The sequence below is a fragment of the Sebastes fasciatus genome, chromosome 21 (genome assembly GCF_043250625.1).
Source record: "Sebastes fasciatus isolate fSebFas1 chromosome 21, fSebFas1.pri, whole genome shotgun sequence".
NCBI classification, from domain to species: Eukaryota; Metazoa; Chordata; class Actinopteri; order Perciformes; family Sebastidae; genus Sebastes; species Sebastes fasciatus.
The window spans coordinates 5,526,615-5,539,976 of NC_133815.1; the positions used below are offsets into that span (position 1 = coordinate 5,526,615).

General features: G+C 40.4%; 1 protein-coding gene across 1 annotated transcript; it reads left to right on the forward strand.

Moving 5' to 3' along the window:
• The first annotated feature begins 1,711 nt into the window (after nucleotides 1-1,711).
• LOC141759707 (uncharacterized) lies at nucleotides 1,712-7,051 on the forward strand. The gene is made up of 5 exons (XM_074622002.1): nucleotides 1,712-1,875; nucleotides 4,343-4,560; nucleotides 5,018-5,230; nucleotides 5,318-5,524; nucleotides 6,142-7,051. Exons 2-5 carry the CDS (start codon nucleotides 4,353-4,355, stop codon nucleotides 6,519-6,521), a joined length of 1,008 nt encoding a protein of 335 aa, XP_074478103.1. The 5' UTR covers nucleotides 1,712-1,875; nucleotides 4,343-4,352; the 3' UTR covers nucleotides 6,522-7,051.
• The last annotated feature ends 6,311 nt before the right edge of the window (nucleotides 7,052-13,362 follow it).

The window sequence follows — 13,362 nt, forward strand, 5'->3', positions numbered from 1 at the left end:
GTTGTCGTGGCAACCCATGAGGTCAATATGATTTCCATGACAACCTTATCAAGCATTCAGTGGCTGTCAAGTGTACAGTCACCAAACAACTACTGAAGGCTTCAGATCTGAACATTTCCTTCACTTCACATACTGAGAAAGGACACGCCCCCTTCAAGCCTGTCACTGCTGCATTGCTGCCTTCAAGTGCTGTCGGAGATATGATCATTTAAAATTAAAGTTACACTTAAACACACAAAGTGGGAAAAAATAACCAATATTTTAAAGCTCACAGCTGGTGATAATAAATAGTAGCTTTGTGCCTTATTAAAAAAATATCTCAAAATACTTTTACCAGAGCTTGTCATGGTGTTTTAGATAACCAACGTTTTCTGTTATTATATTATTGACACTATAATTTAATTATAACATTCTTAAATAAATAATTATATATATAATATATATATAGTTTGTTCTATTTATTGTTTTAATAGTTTTTATCCTATTCTAATTTTTTAAAAATGTGTTGTTTTATATAACCAACGTTTTTTCTATTATATACTATAATTTAATTATAACATTCTATAATAATATATTTATAATGTTATAATAATTTAATTATAACATTCTTTAATAATATATATACATATATATATATGTATATATATTAAAATACAATTAAAACAATAAAAAACAAACAACAAAATATACTTTATACTTTGTTTTTATTGTTTTTATTCTATTTACATTTTTTTTTTTTTTTTAAATAATGTAATTTTCTGTGTTTGGAGGGGACTACAACTACATTTTATTGTGCAATACTGTATTGTATAATGACAAGAAGGCCAGCTCTGTCCTGGGATGCCCCCTCGACCCAGTGGAGGTGGTGGGAGAGAGGAGGATGATGGCTAAGCTGTCATCCATGATGGAGACGGACTCCCACCCCATGCAGGACACCATCTCAGCACTGGAGAGCTCCTTCAACGACAGGCTGCTCCACCCAAAGTGTGTGAAGGAGCTATCGCAGGTCCTTCCTTCCTGCAGCTGTCAGACTCCACAACCAGCATTGCTCCCAGTAGACCACTTACACTTACACACCACAAAACTGACAATAACTGCACTATTCTGTATAATGACTGTGCAATATCATTATCATTATTACTACTCAGGTGTAATTCATACTGTGCAATATTTTCAGGTGGGATTTCATTTCATTCTCACTGTGCAATATAATTTTCCACTTGTGCAATTTTGTTAATAGTCTGTTTATTGTCATGTATACTGCTCCTATTTTTATACTTCCTTCTATTTAAATGGTTCATATTTTGTTACACTTTGTTTAGCTCTTTTTTTTACTGTGTTAGCTGATGCATCTTGTTTTTTGGACAATCCCTTTTTCTGCACTGCAAATTTCCCCACTGCGGGACTAATAAAGGAATATCTTATCTTATCTTATATTAAAATAGAATAAAAACAATAAAAAACAAACAACAAAATATACTTTGTTGTTTGTTTTTATTGTTTTATTCTATTTAATTTTTTTTTAATAATTAAATTTTCTGTGTTTGGAAGGGACTACAACTACATTTTATTCTGCAATCTTGCATTGTACAATGACAATAATAAATCCTTGAATCCTTGAATAATTCCATTTAAATTTAAGAATTACGACTTTCCGTGGAGCCCCGGAAGGCAGCGCGTTGCGTCACTGCTCAGTGGCCCCGCCCCCCTCAGACAGGCATGTAGACCTGCTGGAGGAGACTCGCATTTCATCACACCTCTCTGTTTATATCTATAAAAACTGGGCATATTTACACAAAGTGAGACTTTATCTTACAGCAACACAAACACAGGAACACCTCTAACACCTGTTCATCCCACTGGACCCTCTTAAAGGTACGTTATTCTGAGTATTTAACAGGCTTTGTTGCTCCTTTTCCTCCTTTTAGCTGGTTAATTACAGTCATTAGCATCCATCTTGGTAGAAGCTCATTAAAACCACTGCAAGGAGGAATGCTTGTCCCTTTAGCCTACTAAACCTATACACCTTTGTGCATTTTATGAGGTTTATAACTAAGCTAAATATGCTGATTTAACATTATTAGCAATTAAAACACCTTTATATTCATGCATTAAATCAATAAGGATAAAGCTGAAAGCCCTGCTGACTTTTGCATTGCATTAATGCACTTTATTACTATTTGACCTCATGTGTGCAAACAAAATAAAATATAAATTCCTTCATAGGCTGCAGGATTTGACTTCCAGGAGAGTAATTGTGATGTTAACACAGTGTGTCAGGTGTTGATGGAGAGGCCAGCTTAATCCCTGCAGCATGGTGTGTTTATGTGTTGCAGCCTGCACATGTTAAACAATAGTACAGTCCATCTTCATCTCCATGGAGACGTGAAGTAAAAACAGTGATGTCCACTTCCTGCAACAACAAACTTTAAAGGTCCCATATCATGCTCATTTTCAAATTCATACTTGTATTTTGTGTTTCTATTAGAACATATTTACATACTGTAATGTTCAAAAAACACATTATGTTCCTCATACTGTCAGCCTGAATATGCCTGTATTCACCCTCTGTCTGAAACGCTCCGTTTTAGCGCATTTCGATGGAATTGCAACAGAATTGCGTTGCTAGGCAACAGCTTGGGTCCATGTGTACTTCCTGTCAGCTGATGACATTCACATACACTGCAACCAGGAAATAAACTGGGACACATTTAGAATGTTTATGTTTAAATCTGCGTAAAGGGTCCCAATATTGTATATTTGTGACATCACAAATGGACAGAAATCCTGACAGCTTGTTTCAAATGCAGAGTTTCTGAATACGGGCTGTGTGTATTTCCCTGTGGATTGAGCGTTTTGATACTTTCACAGTATTTATATAGGACTGAAGCCAGCTTTATAATAACAAATCTTTAATCTATTCTGCTGTACTGTTGCATCTAGGTAACAAGCACCTGAATGCACCACCTCTCATTTGCATAGTTGCAGCAAATAACCATATTAGGTAACAACTTACAAGAAGGTTATAAAACACATAAGTAATGCATGACTCTTGATGATGAAGTCACTGTGAGCTTACGTGATTAGTTAAAGGGGCAGTACACTGATTTTACACATGAATGTCTACTGTAGCTTCTTATTGGAAGAATAACCCTGATGATGTCATAAGAGTGTCATCTCAGTTTTTGGTTCGAGACTCACCGTTTTAAACGGTGGTCTGCATTACAAACTTGTATTGACTTAAATTACTAGAAAAATAGTTATGCTTTCTCTACATCATCGTCTTATTCTGACTCACATGTACAGTATGTAATTATAATAAAATGTAAAATATTAGCCTACATTTCTTAAAAAAGAATAAAATTAAATTCAGATATAAGCTATAAACTATGGTTCCCTGCTCATTGTTAATTAACGCTTAACTAATGCATGATTCATTATGTTCTAATGAATGTATTAATGCTTCATATCTCATGAACACACGAGGCTCAGAATTAATAAATGATTCGGTCGCTATCGGTTTATTAAGTTATTCAGTATAAAGGTAAAAGCGCTGTACGCTGCAGTAATAAAAAGGATTGTTTGTCAATCATTAATAAACAGTTCACCATGAACCCGATGACGTCATGGAAACACTCAGTTAATGAAGATTATAACATTCAGCAGATGTGTTGTTTATTTAATTATAGGAGGACATGAACATGCTGAATATAAATTCTGTTATTATAGTAATGAAAACACCTCAGTCCTTGCATTGATTGGTGTACTGTTCTTTTATTCAGATATATGCATTAATTAGTCGCTGTTCATTCATATGCATTCATCATAACTCATGAAGTTTCACATTCATGCATGAATTAATGCTTTTCTTCAAGCAGAAATTTATATATGAATTAATGTAGCCTACTTAAAGAGCCTTATTGAATTAATAATCATGTAATGCAATGCAATTATTAGTTTTTATGAGTATCATTTTTGCAGAAGAGCATTGTAATCACCAACTTTTAAAATAATGGAGGCTTTATTTTGTAATTATGACTTCAGTATGTCATCATTTGGACTTATAATTATGAGAAAAGTATCTCTTAATTACAAACCTGACATGCTCAAAGTCATTGTGTTCATTTAAGAGCTGCTAAACCGGTACGGATACAAGTCATGAAATCTGAAATGCAGCTGGTGTTGTGGTGTTACGCTGCATTTAATAACCCCGTCAGATTCTGTTCCCTGAATAGGAGTTTCACCTCTATTGCCGCTGTAATCGTTACTTTATAATTCATCAAATGTTGCTCCCATAAATATTTAGATTTTAGATTTATTTTTATCTCTGCTTGTTTCCCAGGTTTGAAGCGATGTCGTCGGTGTGGCAGCAGGAGCCGTCGGGTTATTCCCCCTGCGTAGAGATCGACTCCAGCTCCGTGAGGTGCAAAGACCATTTCATCTCTCCGGTCTGGCTGAAGCAGGAACAAGACGACCTCCGCATCATGAAGTGGGAGAACTTTCAGACGGGAGCCTCAGCTGATGCTGTTCAGGACAACACGCCCAGCAGCGCCATGTCTGGTTAGAGCTCTTTCATACACTGTCTGCTCCAAATGAGACAATGTTCCAGGTGATTGATAGTATTAAGGGAAAGTTCTGGTGTTTTGAAGTGGGTTTGTATGAGGTACTTATCCATCGTCAGTGTATTACCTACAGTAGATCGGCACACCCCCAGTTTGGAGAATCAGACAGGAGTTACTGCACGGAAGCAAAGTAATGTACTGTTGTGGACGGGGGCAGCAGCAAAACATATTTTAAAGAAAGGCCTACCTAAAAAAATCACTATCAGTTTAAGTGTACACTATATTTAGAATAATCCTAAACAAAATTATAAAGATTTATTGATTTTTTAATACTTTGTACAGTTCCTTTTTATTACCCAACAGATCACAAAATGAGTGGGTTGGAAGCAACAGCAACACTACTACACCAGAAAAGTTCACACACTCTCTTCATGGCTGTGTTGTCTTTCCTCTAGCTGCCTCCCATGCAGAAAGCCTGCCCCCGCGGGTGCTGCTGACCATCACCAAGCTGCAGTGCATGCTGGAGAGCAAACAGGAGCGCATCGCTGCTCTGGAGCGACAGGTGGAGGACCTGATGCAGGACCGCAAGTTCCTCAGGAGCCAGATTGAAAACCTCACAAGTAACCGCTCCATGCCGACTTTTGCATCTCCAAGTCCAGTAACTGAAGGTCAGCGTCCCAAGTGAAGCCGTGTTTGACTTTATCATATTCAATTGGATGCTCTTATTCATATCATTTTTTGTTGCTCATACGCAGCTCCGAAACCCAGCAAAGTGCAGCACTCGGAGAACAAATCTCGGAAGAGAGAAAGAGTTTCGTCTTGTTCCTCCGACAGCAGCGACAGCAGCTCTGAAGCATCGGAAGCATCAGAAGTTTCAGCAGCTTCAAGTGAACGCAGAAGGAAGAAACACCACAAGGACAAGAAACGATCGAAGAAAGGGAAGGACTACAGCAGGAAGAGAGGTAATAATCACGTCTTGTCCTTATAAAGGTAGTAGATATTTATTTAAAGTGCTCACTGACCATTTGTAAATGTATGCACATTCAACTTTACCCAAACAAACTGAAACATGATACGGCGTGCGTACGCGTCATTGTGCATGCGGAACTGTCAGAAAGTATCAATACAGAGGAATCGATAGTTACGGAGGCATGAGATGCCAAGGAGTCGGACAACTAGGAACCGGTTCTCTATTCCCATCACCAGCGTTTTCCCTGCCTGCCAAAGTGGCGGATGGCCTAACGATTTTATCTGCAACTGCCAACAATTTACCCGCATTTGGTGGCCGTTGGGTGCTAATTTCAGACGCTGTTTAGGACTCAAAACTCAAAGTTTAGGACTTGGGACTTGACTTGAGACTTTTCAATCCTTACTTCGGATTTGAGTGCAAAGACTTGAGACTTACGTGTGACTTGTGACATGGCAAAACCATGACTGAATGATTGCATGAAAAAAATATTTTTCTTTTAAATTGAAAGTTTTGTCTTTTTTGTGCATACTGATCAAGAGTCTGTGTTTGTAATGACTAAATATTCTTCATCACCTCTGTAATAACACACCTCGTCATTCCTCCCACCAGCCACCGGGGTCCAGTACGTCATCCACCGCTACAAACAAGTCCTGTCAGCCTTCATCAAGAAGAAGAGCATGAGCGAAGCCTTCCGTCATCTGGGAATCGACCGGAACACCATCGCCAACACGGCTTCCATCGCCGAGCTCCATCTGGCCGGCAAAGACATGGTGCCCCTGCTGGGCTTGTTTCGCCAAGGAGAAGAGACTCTGGTCAGCTACGCCCACAGGTGCACCCTGGTCATCGACAGCGACGCCGACCTGTCCCGGAGAATAGACCATATGAAAGCTAGCGGCGAGCTGCTGCCCATCTCAGGGAAAAGGCCCAGGATTCTGCATCCTCACCTGCAGCAGCTGGGCGGCGTTGCAGAGAGCATTTTAATAGGTTGATGATGATTTCATTGCATGGAGGAGAGAAGAAACATAATGCCTTCATAAAAAATATGTTTGTTTTTACACCAATCTGAGCTGCTGGATTTTAATGTTTTATGTGTCATTTTTTTAAGTTGATGTTTCAGGGGAACAAAAATGTTAATTATTTTTCATTATCCACATATTTAGAGTTTATATTTTGTTGATAGCCATACTAAAGATGCAACTGCTGTCACTAATTTATTATTATTTAAGAGCAGAAGAGTGTGTAGTGTTGGAAACACCCACTAGATGGCAGTGCTCACATATCAGATCATGTTTTACAGATCACTCCTCTTGTCATTTCCTCCAAAATGGTGGACAGTCAATTTCCATTTTCCATCATCTTGTTTGTGTTGGAGGTGTATTTATTTTTTTGTTCATAGACTTTGTGAAAATATTATTTCATTGACATTATCCTGTGATTGTAATTTAACTGAGCGATTTTAAAAAAGTGTGTTAATGTTTCTGAACTCCCAACAAATGAAAATGTTTGTTCATGGAGAGATTTCAGTGAGTTATGTTGCCTTTGTTTTCATCCTAGGATGTTTGTAAGTGTCCTGCATCAAGACACTATCACGTGATACTACTGTTCATGACCTTTAATAGAATCTGTGACCTTTCAGAAAGAGGTCAATGCATACTTGCCAACCTTGAGATCTCAAAAGTAGGGAGGATTTCAAAACCACAGCAGGGGGTTATGGGGTCCTCCCCCAAATTAGTTTCAGAGACGTTTCTTGTATTTTAGTGATTTTTATGAATGAAAATAACAAAATAATAAGCACACTGCAACAGCATTTTTATGTTAAATATCGAATCTATCGGGCAAATTATTCAGTTTTCTTTCCTGAAAATTCAAAGTAGGTCTATTTAACATAAAAAAGCTGTTGCAGTGTATTATTTTGTTATTTTCATTCTATAAAAGTCACCAGAATGCAGGAAACAAAGTCTCTGAAACTCAAATCTTTTGGGGCGAAGAACCCCTAGATCCCCTGCTTTGATTTTGAAATCCTCCGCACACATTTGAGGTCACAAAGTTGTCAAGTATGGTATAAGATATGGAAAAAAAGGTGTGAAAATTTGCCAGAAATACGGGAGAATTGCATCCCCGGGAGGAAACCGGGAGAGGGCGATGAAAACTGGAGTCTCCAAGGAAAATTGTAATGGTTGGCAAGTATAGGTCAACGTCACTTGATCCCAGGTCAAAGGATGGCGTCACATCAACACCAAATCATATGATTTCTATAAACTGAAACGTGAATGACAACAAATGCAATGCAGCGTAACTGTGTGTTAAATTTGCTCTCAGAGACATATTTCTATTCTGTCTCTTGACCAGAGGACTTGGACTGCACCAGTTGTGTAGACAGATGGAAAAGCTTGCTAAGACATCCTCGGGCGATGGTAAGTGTCAGTGCCAAAGTGTTGCCGTTGCCTTTCCCTGCTGTTTGCTTTTCACATGGAGTGACAAATTACTTGTGCGGAGCCATTACAGAGGCTGCACCAGGGCTGTTTATCTTTGCACGGGACTCTGTCACTGTCATTCCCATTCACACGCCGGCTATCTGCTTATCTTTCACTCTCACATCCCAATCTGTCCGTCCATCCCCCCACTAACCCTCGCCCTGGACTCATTCAGTCATTTCTCATCACTTCCTCTTCGTCCTTCCTTTTTTTTCTTTCTGTCTCATCTGTTCAGCCAAAACAAAAAAGGTGATGGTGTAGAAACTAGGGCTGTCAATCGATTAAAATATTTAATCACGATTAATCGCATGATTGCCCATAGTTAATCCAGATTAATCACATATTTTATCTATTCAAAATGTACCTTAAAGAGATATTTGTCAAGTATTTAATACTGTTATCAACATGGGAGTGGGAAAATATGCTGCTTTATGCAAATGTATGTATATATTTATTATTAGAAATCAATTAACACAACAAAACAATGACACATATTGTCCAGAAACCCTCACAGGTACTGCATTTAGCATAAACAATATGATCAAATCATAACATGGCAAACTGCAGCCCAACAGGCAACAACAGTTGTCAGTGTGTCAGTGTGCTGACTTGACTATGACTTGCTCCAAACTGCATGTGATTATCATAAAGTGGGCATGTCTGTAAAGGGGAGACTCGTTGGTACCCATAGAACCCATTTACATTCACATATATTCAGGTCAGAGGTCAAGGGACCCCTTTTAAAATGGCCATGCCAGTTTTTCTTCGCCAAAATTTAGTGCAAATTTGGAGCTTTATTTAACCTGCTTTGCAAAAAGCTAGTATGACATGTTTTTTCTAGTTTCATATGATACCAGTATCTTCACTCTAGCTTTAAAACAGCCCGCTACAACCTAAAAACAAGTTGCACTAATGTGTTCAAGGAATTAGTGGCGTTAAAACGAATTTGCGTTATTATTGCGTTAACTTCGACAGCCTTAGTAGAAACATTTCATTACAGCAGAGGCGACCTGAAGTTCCTCTCAGCCCGTTCGCAGCCAGAGGGGACAGGTGCATGCTGGTCTGCTCAGCAGCGTGAGGTAGAAAAGGGTGGGTGCGTCTCTCTGCCATATCCTCTCACCTCCTGAGGCATGCAAACGTCAGTTCTGCTCTCCTTGTCACCAGCGTGAGCCGTGAAGGCAGGGTTTCTGCAAATAGAAACAGGAGAGTAAAGTACAGGATGTTTTTATTTCATTTTTGGTCAGTGTGCTGCTAAAAAAAGCATCAAAATGCACCTGCTAATACTCCAGAGTGGCAGCTGTGGTGTTAATGACTCGGGGTGATGGAGCTCAGAGCTGAAGATGGAGATAGGATGTGGGCCTAATCGAGCCTGAAGCATTCTCTCCTCTCCTCCCCCGGCCTTTTGACTCACCCTGGTGAGGGGCCAGCTGGGACTCCATTTTGTGTCTTTCCTGGTTGCAGGTGCCACGTCATTGCGTAGGCTGCAAGTGCCCGATGGGTTCAAAATCAACCTCCTCCTCTTCCTCCTCCTCCTCCTCCCTGTCCAGCTTTGATCCTGACCTTGACAAAAAAGAGCATCTGGACGTTCTCCCAGAGAGTAGCTTGTAATAACCACCAATCACCCCTTTAATGATGCAAGTAAAATGTGTTTGAACTGGTGAGTCTAAATGGGCCGGGGTTATGTCGTGTTGTTATACTGGCAGCGAGGGCCAGACCTGCTGCGTGATAATAATAAATGCCTCAGACACGTTATATAAAGGATTATAAGGCCTGTAATGGAGCAATTGATTTTTATGCCCTCTGGGGGGAAATTGTTCTAGGCTTGAAAAACAAAGAGTTTAACGTCACTTTTTCACACTTAACTGAGATTATTGCAGGATATTGAGTAACCAGTTGTTGTTGGCATCTCCTTGAGCTCATTGTTTGTCCTGCAGATTTTTAATGGTGTGCGATAACATTTGGCATCCAGTGGGAGTAATTTGTTTTGTGAACATGTAGCAGCATGTTTATTAGTCTTACGTGTAAAGATCAGTTCCCTGTGTTGTTAAACTGATACCATATTAAGTAGGGATCTACATATCTATTTTCCATTCATGACTGCAATATCCAGAACATTAATATAGCATCAAACAACTATTAGCTATGTAAAGATATAGAGGAGTAACGTTGAGCAGAGAAAGTCGCTCGTTTGTGTTGTAATCCGAGCTTCTCTATGCTTTATTGACATATAGCCGGGCAGGCCGCGCATGCCTTTAGTGCATGTTTGTGCATGTGAGCGTGGCTATTTCACGGCCACCACTCTGCACTGCTGTCATACCGCTGTTATAGCTGATAACGCTGTCGTGTGTACTAGCTTCATATTTACCTTACAGATATTAGAGTGGTATCAATCTTCTCATCTAACTCTCGACAAGAAAGCGAATGAAAGTATATTTCCAAAATGTTGAATTACTTCTTTAAACTGCTGCCGTCTTAGGTAGAAACCTTATTTTCCAGTCTGGTTTTAAAGTTATCAGCTCAAGTTACTTGTGCTATTTAAATTGCTTTATATCTTTAGTATGTCTGCAGGGTGTGTTTGGTGTTTCTGAACATTAGTAGTGACAGAACCAATCTCTAAACATATGATCAGTCCCCTGAGCAAAAAATTCATAACTAGAGGACTTGACAACAAACCAGCAGTCTTCAGTTACTCATATTTTGTTGTGCATTTCAAAGCTCATGCTTAAATGCTTTTTGTGGCAGGCAAGGAAGCTCAAACAGATTCCCTAAAACTGAACGGACAGTTGACGTGACTGTGTGTCTGAGCCTCCTCACCTTTCCTCCGCCCTTGGTCTTCCCGCTAATGAAATCTTAAAATAACCTGCTCGCTGCTGCTGCTGACAAAAAAGTGGGTCAGAGCACCAATGCGACGCCAATCCAATACAAAAGCATCAAGTAAGTGGTGCATTATGGGTATTTCCCCCTGTGGTAGAATTGAGATGGGGGGTCGGAGTCTGCGTACTGGTGGGTGCCTATTCTTGTCCCTTTTTTTTCCCTGCAGTGGCATCAGACGACTGGTGGAGCAGTCTTTTTTTTACTGGGAATGAAAACACACGTTGACATGTTTTAGTTCTCCAAGCTAGCGTCTAATCCTCGTGCTTTATTTACTGCACTGGATAACAGCAGGGTTGCTTCAGCGTATCACACCCGCCGAGCTGCTAGCGACGAGCGACACTAGAGGACAGTGTTGCATCCAGTTGTCATGTCGTATTGTTTGTGGTCATCATGCACACACACGCCTTACCGCAGCTGATTAGATCCGGTCTGATGCCTTAACAATAAGCTTCCACTACAGTGTAGGGCGGCTCTTATTACAACTCTTTAAATATGCATATTAAGCCGAAGACATGGATAGGAAAACATAGACAAATGTTTGCTTCCCTGCTGTTTTTTGTAAACCCCTCAAGCTGTCCACACAAGCCAATGAAATAACAGCCGTTAATGAGACTTCTCTTGGCAATAATAAAACAGAGATGATGCTAATCTGAAAGCACAGAACCTCTCCACAATGCCAGCGCTGCTCCATCAACAAGTCTTGAGGTATTGCTGGTGTTTCTCTCCATCTGGCTGCCACTGATAAGAACTTACTGGGGGCTGCTGGGTAATAGTCTCGCAAGCTTAAAAGCAGGAGAAGGGGGGGGGAATAATGTATTCGGGGGGGACCCTATAAACCAAACCTTGTCTCCCCTCTATGTGCACCTTCGGGTAAAGACAGCCCCTCCGATAGGGGTGGAAGAAGAGGGAGGGAAGGGGAGACATCATGCTGCCATAGTCATGATTTGCCTTAAGCGCGATTTCATTCCTGGAGAGACAAGATGGCTGCGCAACATACGAGCGAGCGCTGTCACGTGTACGGTGAAATAATCCAAAGCTTCCGCACTGAAGTTGATCTATTTCTCAGTACAGCACCTGCACGGACTGTTGGAAATATGTAAAGCTGGTACGACCTCTATTTTCAGGGTCAAAAGCACTGACTGTTTTTTTTGGTTTGTACCCCCCAGGTGTCCTCAGCGGTGACAGTGGTGCCTCATGGGAGACCAAAGAGCAAAACAATGATAAATGGTTGTATGCTGTAGGCTCGAAAAGGTTGTTTGTAATATCTGACCTACTGTGCATAGTGTAGTATGGTCATTTTATGAATATTTTCTGACACAGCCTACAAAGATAACCAGTGAAAAAATGAAAAATCATGAGGCTTGAATACGTTTTTTTTTCTTCTCTCTTCTCCCCAGAAACTAGCAGAACTCATGTGACAGCCACGTCCACGAACGCATCACTTGGACACAGAGGAGATGTGACGTAGAAGAATACGCAAGACGACAGCATGAAGGAACCACTCCAACCCCACCCTCAAATCCTGTTGGTTAGTCGTCCCGGTGACGCAGGACAAATCAGACATCTTTGGCACAAAAAAAATCTTTTGAAGGGGACTGAATACAGGCAAGACACACAACTCAGGATGTAACAGCCTCACAATATGTGTTTCAGAATATTTCCTGATAAGCAGGGATGATTTTGAGTTTGTCCGTCACGTTTAAAAGAGGCCAAAGCACCAGAGTATTTATGAGTAGGCATCGTCTCAGCGGTGGTGTCTATTTCCTGATGTGTTTCAGCATGAGACAGTCACAGTTCTGTGGCTCCCCTCTCTCTCTCTGAGTGAAAGTAAAAAAAGGGAAAGTGGAGGAGTGAAATGACTCAAACGCTACTGGCCATTAACCGCCGATCAGAGCTGTCACATTATCTGGAAACACAGACAGATGGGAGGTTTGGCCGTAGGGGGAAATGCTTTCACTGTCTGCCATGATAATAGTCTCGTATTGCCTACTAGAAGGGGTGAGAAAGATATGCTTTGGAAAATGATGGTGATTGCGCGCCACGCATCGTCTCTGCAAATGATGTGAGGTCGAGCCTGGTTGTGTTTTTGTTCCATTTTCGGGAAGGAGGGACTCTGCCAGATTAAGGGAAGCTGGGCTTTTCTGTGTATTCTCCTCTACTTGACCTCTATTATGATAACAGATGTTAATTACACAGCGCCGGGTTTGCCAATGAATCCGTCTGTTGTTCTCACACATTGCAGGTTTGTCTTTTACAGACTCACAGAACATGCATTGAGATTTTTTTTGCATGTTTTTTTGAGTACTCTGTGGTGATTTTATTGTGGTGTGACCACATGTGTGTATTTGCTCACAGCTGTGAATCTCAGATAAACTTGGCAGAGCTGGAAAACCGAACATGGAAAACCATGTACTGCAGCCATATGGAGCAAAAGCCGATTCAGTTTAATCAGAGTGTTCAATATGTTTACTCCATCGGGGGA

Excerpts from the sequence above, each read along its gene's own strand:
- LOC141759707 (XM_074622002.1), top strand. The coding sequence starts at position 4,353 with ATGTCGTCGGTGTGGCAGCAGGAGCCGTCGGGTTATTCCCCCTGCGTA. Across the intron at positions 5,231-5,317 it reads TCCAAGTCCAGTAACTGAAG|CTCCGAAACCCAGCAAAGTG; the intron begins GTCAGCGTCCCA and ends GCTCATACGCAG. Across the intron at positions 5,525-6,141 it reads GGACTACAGCAGGAAGAGAG|CCACCGGGGTCCAGTACGTC; the intron begins GTAATAATCACG and ends TCCTCCCACCAG.